Below are 22,062 nucleotides of genomic sequence, written 5' to 3' on the forward strand. Positions count from 1 at the left end.
TCCTCTTCATAAATTACTGTATAAAACTTGTCAAGGTACAAACTACGAATACGAAGACATATATTGCCCAGCAAGGACGGCAAACAGGCTGCCTGGAAAAGCCTCGCTTTCAAAGTAGTCCTCTCGCGAAAGAGAAATTCGTTACAGCTTTAAATCTTTGAAGTAGCTTCTGGAGAATCAGGTTTATTTCTAGTTGCCATGATATCCATAACATCGAGACATCCGGCAGGTAACAGAAAGGAGTCCTCCCACGCAAGTTCGAATGAGCCGAACTCGTTCTCGGTCTTGCTACCATAGTGGAGTATATATGTGGGAGGGGCCAAGCCATATAACCCTATAGACAGGTTCAACAATAGGTATAAGGCATACCATTCTTCCGCACACTGACCATTCAAAACACGTTGCGGACCAGTAAGCAGGCATGAATCTGTATAACAGGCTCTTCCCTGTCACACTAACGTGAAGTTGGTCAGGTGCACGGGTAAACATCGCCTCCAGGAGTGCAGGGGTTCCTACAGAAGCAGCAATATATAGTAGTGTTGAGTCAGTATAATCTGTGCACAATAGCTTTCCCGGGTAAATCCAGTGAACGTCCAGACTTTCGTTCATTACAAGCTCAGTTAACGCGCTCGAGTACCCGCCCATGTCGCATAACCGGGTAACGAGTGAGACAGAGGAGGTTGTGGCACGTGCACCCAGAAGAGCGTCTACCGTTAGTGGACACCATTCCCATTTACAGCCCAGAAGGCTTTCCAGGGTACCTGGTGGGCTGTCTCTGGTGCAAGGTAGTCTGGGGGCAGCACCTTTTTGCACATTACACCCTCTTCTAGGGCATGAGGATATCTCCCTTGTACAGTGTAAAAAGAGTATTTCTGTAGGATAAGATCTCTTTCATCACTTTTTCTCCCGGGCGCAAAAGCGACTCAGATGGATTGATCATGTGGTCGCTGTTCTCTTAGTCCGAAACCTTTCTAGCTCACTTCTCTTTGTTGCTGTTTGTTGATCCCATTACTTCCTGTGAGTCATATGGTACAAAAGTCCATGTGTACGCTACTTTCCACATTCTGGCAAATGGGTTATCTACAAAAGAGATGTTGTTTGGCAAGAAACCGAACCTTTGCCATACTCAGTGCTCATATTTTTCAATCCAACAAATGGATATACCAAGCGGCGGAGACACCCGCGAAAGCGTTCTAAGTGATACGGCCCCTGATGCTGCCGCCATCGACAACTACCTATCACAATTTCTTGTATTACAAGATGGATACATAAACTATGGTAAGTGATGATCTGTGAGCAGGATTACATAGGTAAATAACATGTATTTCTAGCCGATAATACGTTCTCAAAGTACCATCCATTATTTCTGGGCCTCTGACATTGACAAGTCTTCTTTATCAGGGTACACATTATTGCAAAGCCCGCTTATGTGGCCATGAAGCTTACAGCTGGGGGTCGGTATATTACATTCAACATAAAATAGTAGACATTATACATTGTCATTCGACATCATCTGTTTGCTTTGATGGAGGCTACTTGCATATTAATTAACTCTATACAGAAGGTTCTATATAATATTGAAATCGATGAATAAAGACAACTAATATACGTGACAACCGTAAAATGCATCGAAAAGAAACATTTATACCCTGTCTATATCAATTTCGTCCAAAGACACTCGGTACACTACAAGCGCAAGTGGAACTTCATCGGAATCTAACTGCATGATCAACCGCAGACATCGGCAAGTCTCTATGGCAAATCCAAGGTAGACTCACGCCTTAATTGCAGGATCTCTTCGAGCCCTTTCACTTGCCTTGCAATATACTGGAGTTTTTTCTCGGCAAACTTTAGTTCTTCCACATGGTCCTCAATGTCCTCGAGCATTTCATGATACCTCTCGAGCACTCCATCGTTGATAGACCCATATCTCGATACCTTATTCCTCCAAGCTTGCCAACACTCGGAGTTCGATTGATCAATTTCTCCCGCGAGCTCTTTGAGTTTCTTTCTCGCTTCAGTCAAGCTATTTTCATAATCATCAAACGCAAGTCGGTCTGCATAGAGTAACTGGGTACGGGGGCTCAGCTTCTTTAATAGGCCAGACAGATATAATCTTCCATCATCTTCACCACCGGGTCGAGCGGCCCAAGAGGCATAATCTAAGATTCGCTCAAAGAGCGAAGTAGCCTCTGCGCCGTCAATGTCGAGCTTACTTGCAATTATCTGCACCAAATCAACCCATTGGAGCTTCCATTCTAACCATTCCATAGGGTCAAGTCGACAATTCCAGTAGAACTTGTCTTGTTTCCTATTGGCCAGCTTGATTGCACCTTCCAGGGTTTCGAAAGTAGGTTTAATTCCCAGATCGAGTAAATACCCAACAATCTTGTCCTTGCCCCTTTCAACTGCTAGATCTAGGGGCGATCGGTTTCGATGAGTGTCAAATCGATATAGCATATGGTTGCCTGTTGAATGCCAGAGCATATACCAAGGTATCTTGGTTGTGTGAACAATCTCAAGAGCAGTCAATTGTTCTGGCGCTCGGTCGAGTATGTGCTTTATCATCTCAGGAGTGCCTTTAGGAACAGCAGCGTGCAACCAAGATATATTTTCGCGCTCTACAGTTATGCCATCGTGATTTGTATCCACTTCCCTAAATGTGTGGTGGATACTCAGGCCCTGTCCAAGCGCAACCTCAAGGACATGTGGCGCGTCTTGCATGCCACATAGCTGCTCGGCCATTTTCAGGCTTGAGAAGATGACACCACACCCAAGGAAGAGTAGAGTTGTTTCTTTCCAATGCGTCGAGTATAAGTTGTACTGATGCCAGTTCGCCAGCTCATCCAGTATAGACCATTCCGATGGCGATGACCAAAGTGTCTGCCGGGGTTCGGCCCCCTTTCCGAGTAGCATTTCGATAATATCAATCCTAGTACATCGGCCAGCTCGTAGCAATAATGATCCCGATCCGTGTCCCCATATTTCCATATTGGGATCGATGCCTGCGTCGATATACTTCTCGACAAGGTTCCGGTCATTATTTGTGATAAGGGCTTCTAGTCGAGGTAACCTTGCCATGTTGTCTCTGTCGGTATCCTCGGATGTAGCACGTCTGAAAATATTTTCATCCAAACCCCTATAAACATATACATATTTGCATACAGTAGTTGCATGGTTCAGGGCTGCCAAGGTATACTTTTCTCGTAGGACCGCCTTGAAATCCTTGCAAGTGCTTGATAAATGGACGACGGATATAGGGTCCAGCCATTGAGTAAGACGCAACAATATCTTGCGGGGAAGCATTCTCAGATGACAGCTGGCTTCATGCATGGTAAAGGTAGACTTGATTGATGCGAAGAAGTAGGTTGAATCCTTGTGATGATGCGTCTGGGTAAGATGAACACAAGTTTGACAGCTAACGAGAACGTAAGAAGAAGAGTATAAGAGCGCATTATATGTACATTGGCCTGCTCCTGACTATTTGCTTGAGCAGATGTTGTATGGAGGAAATTACCTATGATGAATAGTGAAATAAAGCGATCTTGAGGCCTGCTTTAGAATATAGGACAGGGTGCAGCCGCAGACAACAGAGTGCTCTTAGCAGCCATGTAATGAAGAAGCCTCGTCTCATTCACACTTTTGTGGAATAAGCAGTGCAATCTCGGCAACAGAGGGATTATTCTACTTCTTTGTTCACCGAATGGCGTGTTGTTGACAGCGTTGTCCGGGAAAAACCTATTTATTCTTGCACTGGCGCTTAGAAGAATAGCACGGATTATGCATTACCCAGAGTCTTTCCTATGTGCGTAGTTTCTGTGTTTTCAATCTATCGACTCAGCCACGCCTCACATCAAAGGCATGTGGTCCTCTCCGTATCTGACTCCTCTTATTTCTCACTCTCAATGTGATAGTTCAACGGATGTTTTGACCAAAGAATACTAACGGGCTGAGTCGGCTCCCGGAAAATTTCAATCTGAACTCACATGAAATAAAGGCATGCTCCGCGGGTAATCGACCATCCCGAGGCCTAGTTGACGCCACATTAGGCCGGAATTCATGACGGAGAGATTACCCGCAACAGCATCTATGGGGAAGAGCCGCAACAATTGCAAACCTGGTTGTAGTGAGTAGTTTTCACTGCTCAACTAAATATGGATTGGTAAACTTTCATGAGGCTTGCTCCCATCGCAGGTAATCAAGAACACAAGGGAACAACCGGTCACTGCATTGATCTTCTTGAGGAACACAGCAAAAGACAGTCTTCCAACCCAACGTTAAATTTGCGAATCTGCGATGCAGCTTCCAAGTTGGTTGCTACGTGACAAGTTCCTTCCGAGAAGAGGAACTCAATCCTTGCTGTTTCATGATTTTCTGCAACACAACCATGGTTCCGTACAAAGCCACAAAGGGGAATATGTCACCGGAATTAACGACAAAGTAAAGTTCAGCCACATCATTCTTCTTTTTTATGCATACCTTCCTCGTGGGGTATCGTTCTCGCCTATCAGTCTGACAACTGACGGTTATAGGGACAGCTACCTTGGAAAATCCACGATCTGTGCGCACCGATATTGTTTTGAGAGGCTGGAACTAATTCCAGTCAACTTTGAAATATGGTGAGCGTTCGGGAATCGTCACGATGCGCGCATGGCAAATCATCATGGTGATTTCATCTGATTGTACCTATCAATGAAGTGATGAAGGGTTTAAAATATGGCAGGACTGCATAAAAGAAATACATGTTCCACTAAAGCTATCCATCAGGCACATTCAAGATCTTTTGACTACTCTCTCAAGTTCGAAAGGGCCTTTGTACGGCCGACATACCGGGCAAAGTCATGGACTCTCTTTTCTCTCATAACGTCGCTATCGATCCGGGAGCCCTGGCAATAGATGATGGAGAACATCAATGGTCGTATTCAGACCTCGACCGTGAAGTCCAGCGTATCGCATCCCTTCTGAAGACCCTGGACCTACCTCCAGAGGAGCCCATTTGTATCTTGCAGGGTGCGGGCAGTGAGACCATCATTGCCCAGCTCGCCGTCATCCGGGCGGGCTTGACATGCGTTCCCCTCGAGCCTTCGATTCCAACTAGTCGCTTGATGAACCTCCTGAAAGATGTCGGAACACAGTACATTCTATCTAACCATACTTTGGACATTGACAATGATATGGTCATTATCCCCATCAGTGGCGAATACCACCCACTTACGAAAGCAGTCCGACCGGAGACAGCCAGTGTTAAGCGTGTGCAACTGAAAGGTCTGCCCAACTGTGATTATCGAAGTCATATCCTGTATACATCAGGGTCCAGTGGAAAGCCAAAAGCTGTTCAGATTCCAGAGAGTGGCATCCTCCACCTTATGTTCAAAAGTCCTGCCACGCCGCTTCTGCCATCGGACCGTGTGAGCCTATTTAACAATCCGGGCTTCGATATGTCAGTTTTTGAAATATTCGTCGCTCTAATGTCAGGCTCCACGCTGGTCACAGTGCCCCGGCCGGTGATCACGGATCCCTTGGAAGCTAAGAGTTTCATCACGCAGAAAAATATCTCTGTCTCTTTCCTAACTACCTCACTCTTCTCAATAATTGCACAAGCATGTCCCAGTGCGTTTACTGGTTTGAGACATGTCCTCATTGCTGGTGAAGTAGCCAATATGGCCAGCATGAAGGCTGTCCTTGAATCGCCTAATCCACCTCAACATCTGTGGAACGCATATGGCCCCACTGAAACGACGATCGTGTCGACAATGCATTCAGTTACGGCAGATGATTTGTGCTACGACAGCATCAGCATCGGTACGCCATTCGGCGATACAAGGCTTTTCCTTGCTGATGAAAACCTCAATATCATAACCGAGCAGGGAAGCATCGGCGAGATACTCCTGGGCGGACCTGGACTGACAGCAGGATATATCGGACGCCCTAAAGAAAATGAGGACAGATTTTTCGTCGATAAAGCAGGGTACCGACTCTACCGAACCGGTGACTTTGCCAAGTGGCGTCCCGACGATCCAACTTTGCTCGAGTTCATCGGTCGTGTAGACCTGCAGGTTAAGCAGTGCGGTTTTCGCGTCGAACTTGGCGAGATCGAGCAGTCATTCCTTGGTAGTAACCGGCTACTAGCCGCGACGGTGTGTCAAATTCAGCCAGAAACTGTCGAAGATGAGCCCTTTCTCGTTGCATTTCTCATTCCGGCTGTTGCTAGTACTATTCAAGCTACAGACATGCTGGAGTTCATTAAGCAAAAGGCACCAGTTTACGCTGTGCCGCGGGATATTGTCTTCTGCCAGCACTATCCCCTAACAGACCATGGCAAGGTTGATCGCAAGGCATTAGCGAGGCAGTATGCCAGTCACTGTACCAAGATTCAGGAGATTCTACCAACAATTGAAGACCCAACCACCACAACCAACATCCTCCGAAAGATCTGGACCTCCGTTCTCGGCCAACAGCTAATCAACGAGGAAGACAATTTCTTCTCCACTCTTCGAGGATCGTCCCTTCAAGCGGCTGCTATGATCTCCAGAACCAGGAGGCAATTCGGAAACACCGTCTCCATGCGCACATTGTACGAAAATCCCCGACTAACGGACCTAGCCAACCGCATCGACAACTCCATTCAGGACAACAACCCCAACAACCCCAACGACCTCGACCGCTGGATGACAGACGCCCACACAGCTGACGATCTCTATACCGTTCCCAACTGGCAAGCCGCCGAAGAAGGCCGCATCTTCCTCACGGGTGCGACTGGGTTTGTAGGCGCCCACTTCCTCAGCCGCTGTCTCGCAATGCCCACCGTCAAGGAAGTCGTCTGTTTAGTGCGAGGAAAATTCGGCATCTCAGCCAGCGAAAGGGTCCAATCAGTCCTGGAACGCTACAACCTCTGGGACAAGACCTCACACTGCATCCACAAACTCACCGTCCTTAACGGCGACATCACCATGAGACATCTCGGTCTAACCGAGGACATGTTCACCTGGCTGACCAACTGGGCCAGCGTGGTCTTCCACCTCGCGGCGAAAGTCAACTATCTGGAACCATATGCCGCGCACTACGATGCTAATGTCCTTGGAACCCGTCACGTCATGAAAGTGGCTACCTCCGGTCGCCGCAAGGCGTTCATGTACATGTCTAGTATTGACGTCTTCGGGCCAACAGGCCACGTTCTCGGCACAGAGAAAGTCTTCGAGGACGGTCCGCTGGAGCCGCATCTCCACGCACTGAAATATGAGCTCGGCTATGCGGCTACGAAATGGGTCTCGGAAATGATGGTGCGTCGGGCGCGTGATCACGGTCTGGCAGCTATGATTTTCCGCCCGGGGTTTATTCTAGGTGATGTTGAGCAGGGGTGTGGGAATCCGGATGATTTCTTTGCTCGGTTTGTCGTGGGATGTATCCAGGTTGGTGCGTTTCCGCATCTACTAAATCAGCGCATGGAGTATGTGTCGGCGGATTATGTGTGTGATGCGGTGCTGCATATCGCTGCTAATAATGGCAATCTCGGAAAGACGTACAATCTCGTTGCTCCTGATGAGGCGGACTCCATCGATCTTGAAGAGACGAGGCGGATTATGAACCAGGCGGGGTATCCGGTTGAACTGGTGGAATATTGGGACTGGGTGCGTTTGCTGCAGGAAAGGGGTGGTCCTGATAACCCGTTGATGCCGCTCATGTCGTTGTTGCAGGAGACAGTGAAGGATGGATTGTCGTGGTTGGAGATGCATAAGGATACGACGCGTTATGATTGTTCCAATACGGTTGCGGCGTTGAGGGATGTGCCGGGGATTAAGTATGTGCCGTTTGATGTGGGTATGTTGACCAGGTTGCTGGGCTTTTGGAGTCAGAAGGGGTTTTACCAGTTGTGAATATGCTTTTTCTGTCGTCTATGCATTATTTAAATAGCTAGATTTATAGATTAGAGAATGTTTCATGTTCATAAAGACTGGTTCAACACGAGACGCATTCATAAAGCAGGGACTAAAGATTAATGCAAAGAGCTAGCATGTCACCAATACCCATTGACACAATCTCCCATATCCCCCAAACAGATCTGTGTCCTAGCCACTCTAAGTACTTACAACCGACTCGGAACAAAGTACGGGATGTTCTTCGACTCGTACAGATCCTTGTGGTCGGCCTTGATAATATCCGCTCCCTAGATGCTCGTTAGTCGTCACATCACTAAATGATTATTTCATGAGAGGAAATATTACTAACCTTTTCGCCAATCATGTACACCGAGTTCTGGATCCGACAGTCCGGAATCACAGGGATGATGGAGGCATCTGCAATGCGGAGATTGCGCACTCCGTGCACGCGGAGCTTCGAGTCGACCACACCCTGGTGGATGCTCTTGGAGAGACGGGCAGTGCCGCATGGGTCTAACATGCCATCATTAGTAATCACGGTTAATAGGAACGAAGTACTGTTGAGACTTACGGAATCCAGTCTGGCTGCGATCCAAAACAGCGCGCTTCATCTCGTCATCCGACTGAAGAGGCATCTTCCATGGGTACTCCGACAGGACAATATCCTTGAAGCCGGCACCGCTGGTCAGGAGGTCATAGGTCCATCTGACGCCCTCGCGCATAGCCAGGATATCGAGGTCGTTGCCGAAGAAGTTGAGGTTGATGTTAGGTTGCACCAACGGATTCGAGTTGTTGAGCGTCACCTCGCCCTCTGACAATGGGCGCAGCAAATCGACAATCACAGTCATGTGGTTGCCCTCTTCCGGGACGGGGTAGTGCCATTGGAAGGCGGTGCTGAACATGCCAACGAAGTCGAGCTCGAAGTGAGGTTGTCCTGCGGGTCCGAAGGGGTCAAGTCCGCCGTTGGCCGCCTTGGCTTCGCGGTAGGCGGGGTATTTCTCGAGACGTTGGTCGATGCGAGGGAAGCCGACGAGTTCCAAGAGTCCGGAGCTGATGGGGCCGGTCTTGTCTTTCTTGTACTGGGCGATGGCTGCGTTGTTGGTGGGGCCGGGGCGGAGAATGTGGTCTTCCAGACCGTAGCCGTCTTTGAGGCGGAGGACGAAAGGCACGATGGGGTGATCGAGAAGATGCTGGCCGACGTGGGGAGATTCGACTATGGGGGTGATGTTGTGTTTGGCTAGCTCTGCAGCGGGACCGATTCCACTCAGCATCAGGAGCTTGGGGGTCTCGAATACACCCTGGGAGAGGATCACTTCGCGACTGGCGTAGACGCTGATCTCGGTGTTGTAGGCTTCACTGACGACGGTCACTCCAGAGCAGACACGAGTGACGGGGTCGATGATCAGCTGCTTCGAGTGGGCTCCGTAGAGGATGGTCACGTTAGGCTTATCCTTCAGGTAGAGGAAGCTGCCTTGGCGCTGGCCGTTATAGATGGTGTCCACGCAGTGGGTGAGACCGCGCATCTCACCGGAGTAGATATCCTCGGTCAGCTTCTCGCCCTTGGAGACCCACGCTTGGGTCAGTGCGTCACGGAAGGGCTGCATTTCGGGGACCAAGTCGGCATGGGCGATCTGGACGGGGCCTCCGGTGCCGATCTTGCTTAGCTCGGCCGGGTAGAGCTTCTCATCATCATGATAGGTTGCGCACTTGCGGAGATACTCGACACAGTTATCCCAAGTCCAGTCGTGGCCGCCAAAGGCTTCCCAGTCATCAAAGGTGGGCTTAGAGCCAGGAATCCAGGTGAAGTAATTGGCACAAGAACTTCCACCGAGAGCCTTGCCACGGGTGTTGGGCTTTTCGACACGCTCGTAGTCGTCGCGCTTGATCATAGTGGTCTTGTAGGCCCAATCATACTTACTTCCTCGGAGGTTGAAGGCCTTGGAGGGAGTAGTGATTTCGTCGACCTGGTCAGGGTTGGGAATACCAGCTTCGACGACCAGGACGCGAACGTTGGGGTTTTCAGCGAGGCGACCAGCTACTGCATTGCCTGCCGTGCCACCACCGACGACGATGAAGTCGTATTCGTTGCCGTTAGACACCATTGCCATGATGATGAATTGGAATCCAAAAGATGAGATAGATGATATTAGATGAGAGATTGTAGGAAAGAGTAGTAAAGATGAGATGAGATGAACTGTGATGATGCTGATGGAAAGAGAGCATCAACAAGAGATGCATCTATCGTATTTATATTCATCATCTTCAATCTTTTCATCCATGAGACTTTTTCTATGTCTGCCGACATCCGAGTCATCGCCGTATAGTCGAAAAACATGCAGCTCTGGTGCCTGAGAGGGCTTAGTGGATTCGGCAGCGCCCGGTGAGGGGAGGCCCACCGTTCTACTGTAGCTGCGATGGCATTGTAGATCTGATCTCCAAAGGTCTAGGCGTTAGATCGTGTTTTGCTTGATCGATAAATTTTTTTACCCCTCATGCGGGGACAATTCAAAGCAAGTTGAGTAGGGATAGTTTTACTATGAGGGTGAAATAGCTGAACCCTGACCGGCAATGCGGCATCCACGGGACGAAGCTGTCAAGGTGTCAACTGGCATCACCACGCCATATTCTTCCCATCCATGGTTATACGGTGTCAGATTATTCGAATGACATCTTCGAGACTATCAGCCACTGCGGTCCTCATTGCAATGACAGCATTGGAGAACAAGGAGAGGGGAAGAAAAGCCTCTGAGGGGAAAACAAAACACATGCGAGGGGGAAACTCGGCAACCGGTCGGCAATGGCTCGGTCCGGGATTCGGCATTGGCTCGGTCACCACCAGCTGCAAAAAATACTCCTCAGTTTGGCCGGAAATAGATTCCTTGTCTTATACTTCCCCTCACCACTGTGTACACCGAGATACTCTGGCATTGAATTGGAGAATTGACTCGCATTGAGCGATTAAAGATGTCTATGATGTTGGCTGATTCACCATGGACGTCACACTCCGCGGCTGCTGGCAATATATATACGGGGTTACCGGGAACTGCTGGTCAAACAGAACAAGCACCTCAAGAATCATTATCAGCCTTTATATCTGAGCTTCAACGATAGTAGTCTGTCGAAACACCCTTTCATCATGTCCAGACCTGTTTATACCCTGGCAGAAGGTCCCTTCCTCGATCCTACACCCAATTCCATGTTCTGACTCTATTAGGCCAACCCATCCCGGACCCCTCCGTGAGCACTACGCTGCCCACAATTGGCGGTGGAGGCATCACAACCCTAGGAGACACTCTTCTCCTCGAGACTCTGGCTCACTTCAACCGTGAGCGGATCCCAGAAAGGTACCTGTTCCCTTCCTCCACCATCAAGCCCCCTTTCCAGTCCATCCTCATCTAACCAACAAAACCTCTGCAGGGTCGTCCACGCAAAAGCAGCCGGCGCATGGGGAGAGTTTGAAGTGACAAACGACGTATCGTCCCTAACCTCCGCTAAGTTCCTCAACGGTATTGGAAAGAAAACCCCCGTTTTGTTTCGACTCAGCACGACGGGTGGTGAAAAGGGTAGTGCGGATACTGTGCGAGATGTGCGTGGATTTTCAGTCAAGTTCTTCACCGAAGAAGGGAACCATGATATTGTGGGAAACCATATCGTATGTATACCCACCTACCGTGTTTTATGTGTTGGATAGAAAGAGTTCGAGGATGTGTGTGCTAAATGATGCCAATAGCCTGTCTTCTTCGTCCGAGACCCTATTCGCTTCCCCTCCCTGAACAGAAGCCATAAACGGCACCCTGCCACGAATCGTCCGGATTGGACCATGGTATGTCCCTCACCTTCTGGCCATATATTTGCTATCCTACCTACCACATAATATACTAACCAACTCACCTTCTGGGGTACCACAGTTCTGGGACTTCCACACCAACCAACCCGAAAGCGTCCACGCATTGCTCCATCTCTTCGGCTCTCGAGGCATTCCAGGCTCCATTCGATCCGTCACTGGCTTCGGCGTACACACCTTCAAGCTCGTATCCCCCGATGGCACCTTCCGGTACTGCAAGTTCCATTTTCGGCCTGAGCTCGACGGAAAATATTTCTCCGGACAAGAAGCCGCCCGTATGGCTGGGGTGGATGCTGATTTCCATAACTTGGATTTGTGGGATGCTATTGCACGGGGGCAGTATCCGGTTTGGAAGCTGTATGTGCAGGTTATGGAACCTGAGAGGGCGGAAGAATTCGGACGGGGACTATTTGATATTACAAAGGTTTGGTCGCATAAGGAGTTCCCACTCATTGAAGTGGGCAAGATGACCCTGAATAAGAATGTGAGTTATGTCTCTTTGATAATTGGTGGCATAGCTTTGGGGTGGGTGGCGTGTCGTGTGCTAACATAGTAACAGCCCGGAAATTACTTCGCCGAAATCGAACAGGCGGCGTTTTCGCCATCGAATATGGTGCCTGGGATTGCTAGCACGCCCGATCCCAGTAAGTTTGCATTGCATCCTTGCTGATTCTTTTTCCTTGGTTGTGTTTCTGTTTTTGTTGGTCATGTTTCTCCCTTGGTTCATGCATACCAATCTTGCGGAGTTGTGTAACATGCACTGATATCCCTGGCTTTATGTAGTGTTACAAGCCCGCATGTTTGCCTACCCCGACGCTCAGCGCTACCGCCTTGGGGTCAATTACACCCAGCTCCCGCCCAATCGCGCTGTTTGTCCTGTCTACGCGCCGTTTGAGAGGGATGGCTTCGCCACAGTGACGAAGAATTATGGTGGTGACCCGAACTATGTGCGCAGCTCGCTTTCTCCGGGAGTTGTGAGTCGAAATACCGCCCAGGTACGGCACGATGAGCGGATTCTGTCGTTTGCGTTGGGCCAGAATGAGATTTCAGTGGATGAAGAAGACTTTGTTCAGCCACGTGACCTCTGGAATAGGGTCTTTGACGAGCCAGAAAGGCGAAAGTGGGTTGCAAATCTTGCCGAGACGCTGACTGAGGTTCCTGAGCCACTGAAGGAGGCTGTGGTGAATATGTTTGGGAGAGTCGATGGTCGCTTGAGGGAAATGTTAGGGGCAAAGGTCAGGGATATTTCGCGACTGTAAAGATGACGGGGTCATGATTTTGGTGAATGTATGGGTTGTTGAGAATCCAGGGCAAGGGAAATTGTATGTTCGATGGCTACCTATTCCTATTTTCAAAACCTTGTTAGCGTCTGATTTGAAATCTGATAAGTAAGGATCTTGGCCCGAGGCCAACTGCAGTAAAATTGCACATGGAAGTTTGCCACCGGTCTGTGAGGTTAAGCACGGTTAACCGGGAAAGGGTTTCCGTCGATCCACCTTCTTCAGAACCACCCTGAAAGCCCCGGGAAAGCTTTTTTCTCGTTATACGTGGGTGGATGCTGAACAAACTCGGATACTTGGCATCGGACGACTGGAATAGAGTCTGCCAAGTCAAGGGAAAGGATTCCACTCTGGAACTTGTCTGTTACTCAGAAGCGAGTGTCCGTGAGCAGCCCACGTGGTCTGATGGATTTCCTGGTTGCATATTTTTTTGGCCTGATGACCCCCAAGGGACGGCACGGTAAGCGCCCAAACAACAATGTGCACGAAGCCCCCAACAGGACTGCGGGGCAAACTCAAGTGACAGGTCCGACGGCCAGATCCGCAGTTCCGTCGGTGCAGAACTCATACGTGCTCGCTTGGTGATCTAGGGGATAGATATGGAGGTGATAAGCGAGGTGGGACTGGAGATGTTGGAGACGAGGATAGCCGATGTGATCTTCGCGCCGGTACCGATATTTAGCCGGATTGATTTTGCTGGTAAGATTGCAGGCGATTATTAGTGCTCGAGCATCATGGGGTCTAATTTGGCGGAGGAACGCAAGGGACTCTCTTGCAGCAGATGCTAAGACGAAGCAGCTGCCGGGGTTTGACTGTTTGGCTGTCGTGCGAGTCGATCTTCGTTGAATTGGGTGTGACCAGGTACTTGAGATAGGAGAATTCAAATCGAACTGATGTACATCCTTTCAGAGCCAACTTTTTCGGGTATGAAGATTTGGTCATTTAATATAAGTCAACAATGCCAGTGATAGAAGACAAAAAGGTATTTGGAGAAGTGAATTTAGCGGAACCCTTTCCCATGACGGGCAGGTCCCACGACTACAACTAGTGGCTTTGCGAACCATGGGTCTATGACCATTGGAGTTCCACTGATGACACGACGGTGGCACAACGGTCAACCAGCTGAAGAAAATCTCTGAATCAGGCGGGATCTGTCTTGTTGGGGTCCTTTGTCTTCCTGTATTGGTTCTGAGACTATCCTTGGAAGAACTCATGTAAAGGTCATGTTATACACGTTGACGCATGGATTATAATAGACAGGGTGCATGAAAATCCTTTTGCAAAACACCAATGCCGGATAGGCTTGGGCAAGAGCAGCAACCATAACAAGACCCTGGTATTGTTGAAACAATTAAGGTTGGAATATGACAGCTCATGAGAGACCAGCAGGTATAATTAGGGCCAAAGAGTTAGCTCATTTCGATCGGAAATTCGCCCAGCCTCATAATCACGCAATCAATCGTGCAATTGGAGGAAATCGGAATAATGGTGCAGGTTAGATTAAGCGAGCTCTCTAGTACGATTCCAACCGAGTAGCCAGTGCACCATCTCCGGCTATTGGCGATGGGCTGTCTATAGCTCGGAGTCTAATCATTTAGGCTCATGCGTTTTAGCATACCATGGCTTCACCGCATAAAAACCTTCATCGATAGAACGGAACATTTTTTAAAGTATTTACGAGGAAGGAAAGTTGGCGAGGAGAGCTAGATACCATCCTGGATTGCTGGAAAGAGGAAAAAAAGGTGGGACTGTGTCGGAAGGCAGTCGGGATTCCCTCGGTCAACTCTCGCACTCTTTGCAACATAAAAAGCCTTCCGTGGAACTCTATGGCGGACTATGATTGCGATGAAGTAACCAATACATAACAGATACGTACCTGGGTTCTGCTCTTTTAACTGCAAATGTTTGTTGGACTTGAAGGAAAGAGCGGCCTTCGATAAGCGCGTGCCACGACTTCCCGGCAAAGTCGACACAACATGTGGAATGAATGGCAACAACGAATATCTGGGGCTACGGATACTATTTCCGCCAGAAGGATTTTGGGGACGAGCAGTGTGACCTTGGTTCGCCTTGATTTGGTGAGACATAGCTTTTTCGCGTACATATACAGCCCTTTGCTAATTAGATAGCGGCCACGGAAGCGCATGGAACGCAGTCGTGGTACCTCTAGACCCCAACATCTTCCAAACTCCATGCTTCTCCAGCCATATACTCCTTGACCACTGCGCCAGACACTCGAGCACGCGGTCCTTACACATACCAGATGCTGCCCGAGACAAGATGATCTACGGAGCCGGACTCATGGGACCCAGCTGAAGTTTACATCTGGATCTGGTAGGGCCCAACGCAATGGAACTGGAGGTACAGAAAGCATCCGGGACCGGACCGTCACTGGACCCAGATCCCATTACCCAATAGGGTAACAGTATTCGGCCAATCAGAGCCCCAGTGTATGGCTCTAGGACTAGTCCGAGTGGTGAGGGTTGACTGGTGCGAACTCTTGAAGCCCCTCTCTAAGGCTGCAAAGGGACCCCCTCCCCGTCAGCTTGATCGTGAGACCCCAACAGCTGCATGTAATATGATCTTTTTGACCTTTCATTTTCCCATTCTCAGACGATCTGCCGGCCAAGAAAGACTAGTAAGTGTCCATCCCGCACTAATTTTGGTCATTAAGCGCGTCCACATAACCGGGGGATGGTTGTCACCATATCTGAGCCCGGCCACCCAAGCCACGACAGTGTCCACTACGGGAAAAAGAGGGCAGGAGAGCATGCAGCAGTACCTTAGGGTACCCTAATAATGTTTACTTCCGTTTCAGCTGCACAGGGATTCGGGCAGCATCCGATCCCCGGTCCACGAGAGATGGGCACGTAGTGTCGTTCACTGCTGTTAAATCCAGATCAAACCACGTCACCCCGTGCATTCGTTAATCCCGCCTCTACCCCCTTGTCAAAGCCTCAAGCCAACTCCCAGTCACCTATCAACCTCGATTATGCCGGGAAAGCGACCTTCAGACACAGCCTCCTCCTAGATTTATCTGGTTCTTACAGCAACCCGTTATCAGCTCCACACGGCATGACCTAGATACCCATCGATAGCGCCACCATGAGCGAAGACCAAGACTCAGATTCAGCAACAACCGAGTACCAGTTTGTATTCGGTACAGACCAGCCAGGCGCCCGCAGCCATGCGATGCGACAGTTCTGGAGGCGGAGGCACCATGCCCTCCAAAGTTCCCCCCAGACAACTCGACCTCAGCTTAGGACACTACTTCCGAAGGACTATAGCTCAGAGAGCACAGGATATCAGCAGGATGCATCACAAGGTCAGACCCCCGATCCACCAGAGGGTGAAGGTCAACCAAGCTCCGCCAACGCGAGAATTCCAGCTTCAAACGAGCACTGGCAGGAGTCCTCGATCGTTCAAGGGCCGGGCCCCAGATTCCCGATAGATCTGTCCGCGAAAGACCAAGAAATCTTCTCTTCCTGTGAGTACAATGCAGATAAAGACGATACTCACCAGGCAGCTGATGTTAAACTCTGTTTAGGGCTCGATCTACATGCTAGTTTTGGCCCCGGCTTGTCACAGAGTACCGGATTTGACCCCGTACGTGATGTCTGGTTGCCTTTGGATCTATCCAATAGTGCCTCGTTTTGCGCCCTGATGGCTCATGCGGCAGCTCATGTCGCCCACCGTCAAGGTCAGACAAAGTCGATAGAATCAGAAAAGTTCAGGACCCTGGCTGTGGGCATCATCGCGAAATGGCTGGCCGATGAAAGAAGATCGACACAGGATGACACGATTACGGCTATTGCACGCCTCCTAATGTTCGAGGTGAGTATTTTCAGATTAGAAGCTTCATTGCAACATCCAAAATTCTCAGCTGAGTTCACCGTCTACGAACCAGAAATACTGGGCCATCGATGACCAATGGCGTGCCCATAAAAATGGCCTTGTCAGCGTTATCAATGCAAGGGGTGGGGTAGAGAGTTTTCGGTCAAGCTGGCGTCTTCATATGGTTCTCTTCCTGTGAGTGTTCATGATGTTCATACTAATACCTACAGCCTTTGTGTGCTAATGTGAATTTGGAATGCATAGGGCGTTCTCTCTGGCAGAGCCGTCAAGAAGTTCATCCCCAGCGCATGTCTGGGAAATCTCAGAATACTTTGTCCCCGCTACCGTGCATCCAGCATTCGAACTTCGACTACACCAGGGTAACCCAAAGGCCTCCCAAGGGCTGATCGCCTACCCTGATATCCACGAAACGATAACATTTCTGGCGAGTTCCTCAAACTTATCGGCAGACGCATCGCCGAATGTCCAAGATCACACACTCCTCTGCTTGTTTATACTTGCTGTGATATTTCAAGAGTCACTCTACTCATCATCGCCAGAATTTGGTCACTCCTTCACCGACAAGTTGCCAGTACTAAACGAAGCTCTGTCTAAGAGCAAGACTATTTGGAAACGCTCCTCGCAGGAGCTATATGAGTTTCTGATGGAGGATCATTTCAATCTCCTGCTCAGCCCCTCAGCTCGCAGCTTCATCACAAAGGTGGCCCAAAACCTGGTATATTTGAACGAGTCCGCACAGGCAGCTGTCGCAAAATGCCTTCTCAATAAACTTCTCTGGCAGAGCCAAGACGTGAAGGTTGATTCACATCTCCAAAGTGATGGAACGCGTTCAATATAAGTTGAGCGATATGCCACTCAATTTTACTGTCCAGGAGGCTATCTAGCAGCACCACGCTAAATGTGATGTCTGTACTACATAGTATAGACAGCTGCTAGCAGATAACTTCTCGTTACATCTTTCTCGATCCGCACTCCACTCTCCATCAGGTAAGGCCGTCATAACCATGACATCAACGTACATATCACCCAGGGAATAACAGGCCCTCAATAGTGAATATTCCCTATATACTACCACACTGCGTGTCAAACGATGGCATCTTTGCTTGTAATAAGCAATATCGTAGCAAATCACTACCTCGCACACGTACTCTGTTACTTTGCTGAACTCACCCCTACAACGGCGAGATCGCCACATCCCCACACAACCTGCTCTATGCACAATGACATCAAACTCTCAAATACCACAGATATCTCATGCCTTGCATATATCGACCCTTATCCTCGGGTCCGGATGATTTCTGTAAAATGCTTGTGTACATGTATGTCTCCGCCGAACCGGTCTTTTCCAATCATGGGCGAATATCAATGCCAAGAAACCCTGTCTCGCATACCAATGCATGTAAGGAGAGGCAAGCATGCAGGAACGCAAGATTCCAGTATTGCATGGTTAGGCTTGTAATAAATTAAGTTAGTACATAGTAACGGTGCAATCAAATATGTGATCTTCATGATTGATATGATTGATACCAACTTTCTGTAAACCTCTTAATCCAGAACTACAAGCGCATAGCATAACAATATCGGTACCTAATCTTCACTTGGAACACACTTTTCAATACGCAATCCCCTGCAACAGCAGGTAAACAATCTTCCCAAACCAGAAGGATTACTTCGGATCTGCCCACCGTAAGGGTCGGAATATACCCCCGAGCTTACCCCGACGGTGTTCCGAAGTTTCCCGATTCCGGTTCCGTCTCCGTGTCCGTGTCCGACACTAAAATGCGCACTTTTTGTTATTGGCTAGGATTGATTTGGGGGAGGAAGAGTATGATATTTAGTGTAGTTTATTTACAATAAACTAGGGTATTGATCTATATAGAGTTAGATCAAGGCCAATTTTTGAGTGTGTTGGTGGGGAGGGAGGGGGTTGACTATAATAGTGGGGAAATAGGTGTTGTTTTTACGGCTTGCGCGTTTGGGTGATGTTGAGTTTGGCTTCGCTTGTGGTGGACATCGAAGAGGAGATTTTTGGTAGCAAGAGGGATGTATTGTTTTGATTGGACGAGAATAGACTCAATTGAAATATATGCAGATGACCATCCGGGTCGTTTGGGGGTAATCACAATATGATCAATCTGTGTAAAACTCAATCTCAACACACTTCTCTGTCCAACAACGACGCCCAGTCCTTATTACAAGTACAAAGATGCCAGGGGCCTTTAGATCCAAAGCTTACTCGGGCTTTTTCTTTGCGGGCCCTGCATAGTGAAGAATGCTGAATGCAAAGTTAGGGTGGTCGCTTAATAGCGTGCAAAAGCTGCCACTGTATCTGAGGATCTCGATGTGGTAAGCTGCGAAATGTGCAAGATAGGCGAACAATGGGTCGTTCTCCTTGAGCTTGGAAAGAGCGAACCGTGCAGCTGATGTTAAAGCCACCGACACATGTATCCGGCTATCGCCCATCCCAGACATGATTTTCTTCATTTGTGTGATTGCAAGGCTTGCTAATTCCGGGATACTGTGTCTGTCGCAAAACACGTAGAGCTGGATATTGTCGGAAATAGAATCGGCTATTTTGCATTCAACAGATTCTTCATGGTTGGATGCGCACTTGATGTCACACTTCTCAAGATCCGCTTTTTCGGGGTATTCCCCTGTATATACCCACCCGACGAGAGCAGAGAGTGTGCTGGCCTCCGTATCCATGCAGACATAATCGTCTACTGCTTTTTCTATATGAGATTTGTAGAGAGCAGAACACTTAGACTTTAAGAGCCCTGTGTGGACTCTGAATTCTGAGTCGGAGCCCTTTGTGCCAAGAACAATGATATCGGTCTGCAGGATGTTCGTAAAAGTGCCAGTGGCTATAGATTCTAGGAGGTCCATGTGTTAGCCATCTTGTAACAGAGCGTACCGACTTTGCTTTGGATTCAGGCCCGTCGAGAAGGTACACTGTCTGACCAAGCTTGATCTTTTTATCACCACCGTCTTCTGCGGATGTCCCTTTACGTTTTGTGGTGGTGGGCGGAGGCCTGCGCTTGCTCATGATGGAAGGTGGAGTTTGATGAACCTTGAAGAGTATTTTGAGAGATTTGATGCTAGATTAGAATGTGTAGAGAAAAGAGTAGAGAAGAAGAGAGTAGTGGCGAGCAGGATATGAACTAAAAGGTTGAGTCCTCGATTATGAGAATTATACACTCATTCACTGTCACCTGCTCATAGAGCATTTCCAAAACTTGCTAGTTCGTGGAGAATATGCTTGCCAATAACACTGCTGTCAAAATAATGCATCTTGACCTCTCATTCACTTTGGGCTTGTTGAGTCTGCTGGGCTGAGGCTGTGTTTACTCCAGCGATTACTCCCTGTGAAGAAAGTCTCTGGCTCGCCATTTCTGCAGTATCATGCTATTTGTCTTGCCTCTCTAATTCTGGACTTCGCTTGGGCTGGATGCAAGAACATGTTGTCTTGACATAACTGATGAAATATGTACAACTGACTCAGCAGTGAGACGAATGCATAAACTGTCTATCGCCTCAGGCAGAAATACATATGTTTCAACCTCAGGCCACACACACTAGCCGGGCAAGGGCGTTAACCTACTTTTTGCATTTGTTCGTATTTGTGGGATCGCCTTCCACATGGTGGGAGCCTGCCTTGGTCCCACAATGTGAACCGAGGTTCTTGGCAATTCCATTTGAGCGAGTCACAATCGCGTGCGAAGCCATTCTGGTAATACCAAGCATCATATCAAAGCTTGGCGTTGAGTAGGTTTAGACTTCCAGGTTGAGTCGTATAATCAGCATTCTGCGACCCTACCACAAACATCGAATTCTTTGACCATCCCTGTGTTGAACTGAATATAAGCTTAAATTCTGAACTGTACTCGGCCGAGTGATAGGCAGCAAGATAAGTGTCTCTTGTAGCTCTGCAGCCTGCTTGGATCGTCGAAATCGGCAGCCGGTGATGTCATGGCATTATTCAGCATGGTGGGGTTGCATCAATCCCCTTTAAAGCTCGTGTTGCAGCTTCACGCAGGCTGGTAATTGAGAGCATCCTGTGTTTGCTTGAATTACTTAGAATATTCAAAATGGCCAATAATAAGGTTGATGTCACCAGATCCTCGGAGTTGAATGAGGCAACGGGTATGTCCAACTTTTCTCCAGGGAACAAGTGATGGCATAATGACCAAAACACACGATAGGGGGCCGGACTGAAGGAATGGTTCGGAAGGGAGCTATTATCGACAAGTCGGATCAGTTGTGTGCATTAGGTTGGTCAAGCCCCTTTCAAGACCTGGACTGTTTCTAATACGATTTCTGCCAGTCATGTGCGCTGAGCCCCATTCCTGCTCGGCTGTTCACCATCACGGTGAGCAGGATACCGTGGTCTACGCCGCAAAGGGCCACGGTTCCATTGTATTCGATGGGGGAAAGCAGCGCAAAGACCTCTCCCCGGGTGACTTTGCTATCATTCCTGCGTAAGTAGTGCGGCCTCTACTTGATCGAGGACATGAACTGACCCGGGATCAACCTGTGTGCAGTTACACTGAGCACCAGGAGATGAACCAATCAGACCAGGATGTCGAATGGGTTATCACTAGAGCAGGAAGAAAGCCGATCACGGTGAATCTGGAAGGTTGGTCTAATGCCTCTAGCTGAGGGCTGGACTTTGCCGTGAATGCAACAAGTGTGCATTATGTTAGTTGCCAAACATTAGCGAATGGTGTCGTCTTTGCGTCTTCAGTTCTCTGTAGCAATCCGGACATCTCTATGTAACCTGGTTGATGGGCCACGTCAGCTCTAGGATCGTAAAAAGCTTCTAACGTCGTGTCACACCCTTATTACACGTATATATCGATGAAAAAGACAAAATCCGCATGTAAATTTCATTCTACTACGTACTTGAATCTCATGGCATTGGCGAAAATCCGCCCTTGCTGTCGAATGATTAGAATATATCCCCACTTCACCAGGGTCGTCCCAACAATAGACATCGTTATCATTTTGCCTTCGAGGAAAGCTCCGGTGAGTCGGTGCAGGAAATTGAAAAGCAAGGTCGAGGGTGTCCCAGTAATCAGGTGACAACTCATATCTTCAGGAGTCCATCAATGTGGGATTCATTTTAGAACTTCCTCTCCTGCTAATACTCTCAGGATGCTACTGTTGTACCCCAGATACTATATTTCCTTCTCTTTCATCGATCTAA

General features: G+C 48.6%; 7 protein-coding genes across 7 annotated transcripts; 4 read left to right on the forward strand and 3 right to left on the reverse strand.

The window, feature by feature from the left end:
* Positions 1-1,752: 1,752 nt before the first annotated feature.
* Positions 1,753-3,306, reverse strand: AtWU_10439 (fungal chitosanase of glycosyl hydrolase group 75 family protein; the record flags this gene model as incomplete). Its single annotated transcript, XM_035505543.1, has 1 exon — positions 1,753-3,306. The coding sequence occupies one exon, from the start codon at positions 3,304-3,306 to the stop codon at positions 1,753-1,755; it is 1,554 nt and encodes a 517-aa protein (XP_035361436.1).
* Positions 3,307-4,841: 1,535 nt separating this feature from the next.
* On the forward strand, positions 4,842-7,874 carry AtWU_10440 (NRPS-like enzyme; the record flags this gene model as incomplete). Its single annotated transcript, XM_035505544.1, has 1 exon — positions 4,842-7,874. One exon carries the CDS (start codon positions 4,842-4,844, stop codon positions 7,872-7,874), a length of 3,033 nt encoding a protein of 1,010 aa, XP_035361437.1.
* A 209-nt stretch (positions 7,875-8,083) lies between these two features.
* Positions 8,084-9,985, reverse strand: AtWU_10441 (GMC family oxidoreductase; the record flags this gene model as incomplete). The annotated part of the gene is made up of 3 exons (XM_035505545.1): positions 8,084-8,164; positions 8,227-8,390; positions 8,449-9,985. 3 exons carry the CDS (start codon positions 9,983-9,985, stop codon positions 8,084-8,086), a joined length of 1,782 nt encoding a protein of 593 aa, XP_035361438.1.
* A 1,028-nt stretch (positions 9,986-11,013) lies between these two features.
* On the forward strand, positions 11,014-12,980 carry AtWU_10442 (catalase; the record flags this gene model as incomplete). Its single annotated transcript, XM_035505546.1, has 7 exons — positions 11,014-11,044; positions 11,092-11,221; positions 11,295-11,529; positions 11,608-11,700; positions 11,786-12,205; positions 12,281-12,365; positions 12,505-12,980. 7 exons carry the CDS (start codon positions 11,014-11,016, stop codon positions 12,978-12,980), a joined length of 1,470 nt encoding a protein of 489 aa, XP_035361439.1.
* Positions 12,981-16,106: 3,126 nt separating this feature from the next.
* On the forward strand, positions 16,107-17,694 carry AtWU_10443 (uncharacterized protein; the record flags this gene model as incomplete). The annotated part of the gene is made up of 4 exons (XM_035505547.1): positions 16,107-16,488; positions 16,549-16,835; positions 16,885-17,030; positions 17,100-17,694. 4 exons carry the CDS (start codon positions 16,107-16,109, stop codon positions 17,692-17,694), a joined length of 1,410 nt encoding a protein of 469 aa, XP_035361440.1.
* A 1,394-nt stretch (positions 17,695-19,088) lies between these two features.
* Positions 19,089-19,902, reverse strand: AtWU_10444 (uncharacterized protein; the record flags this gene model as incomplete). Its single annotated transcript, XM_035505548.1, has 2 exons — positions 19,089-19,729; positions 19,818-19,902. The coding sequence occupies 2 exons, from the start codon at positions 19,900-19,902 to the stop codon at positions 19,089-19,091; spliced, it is 726 nt and encodes a 241-aa protein (XP_035361441.1).
* A 1,042-nt stretch (positions 19,903-20,944) lies between these two features.
* AtWU_10445 (RmlC-like cupin) lies at positions 20,945-21,515 on the forward strand (the record flags this gene model as incomplete). Its single annotated transcript, XM_035505549.1, has 4 exons — positions 20,945-20,999; positions 21,059-21,127; positions 21,181-21,334; positions 21,398-21,515. 4 exons carry the CDS (start codon positions 20,945-20,947, stop codon positions 21,513-21,515), a joined length of 396 nt encoding a protein of 131 aa, XP_035361442.1.
* Between the last annotated feature and the right edge of the window lie 547 nt (positions 21,516-22,062).

This window comes from Aspergillus tubingensis, assembly GCF_013340325.1.
Source record: "Aspergillus tubingensis WU-2223L DNA, scaffold_13, whole genome shotgun sequence".
Lineage (NCBI taxonomy): Eukaryota > Fungi > Ascomycota > Eurotiomycetes > Eurotiales > Aspergillaceae > Aspergillus > Aspergillus tubingensis.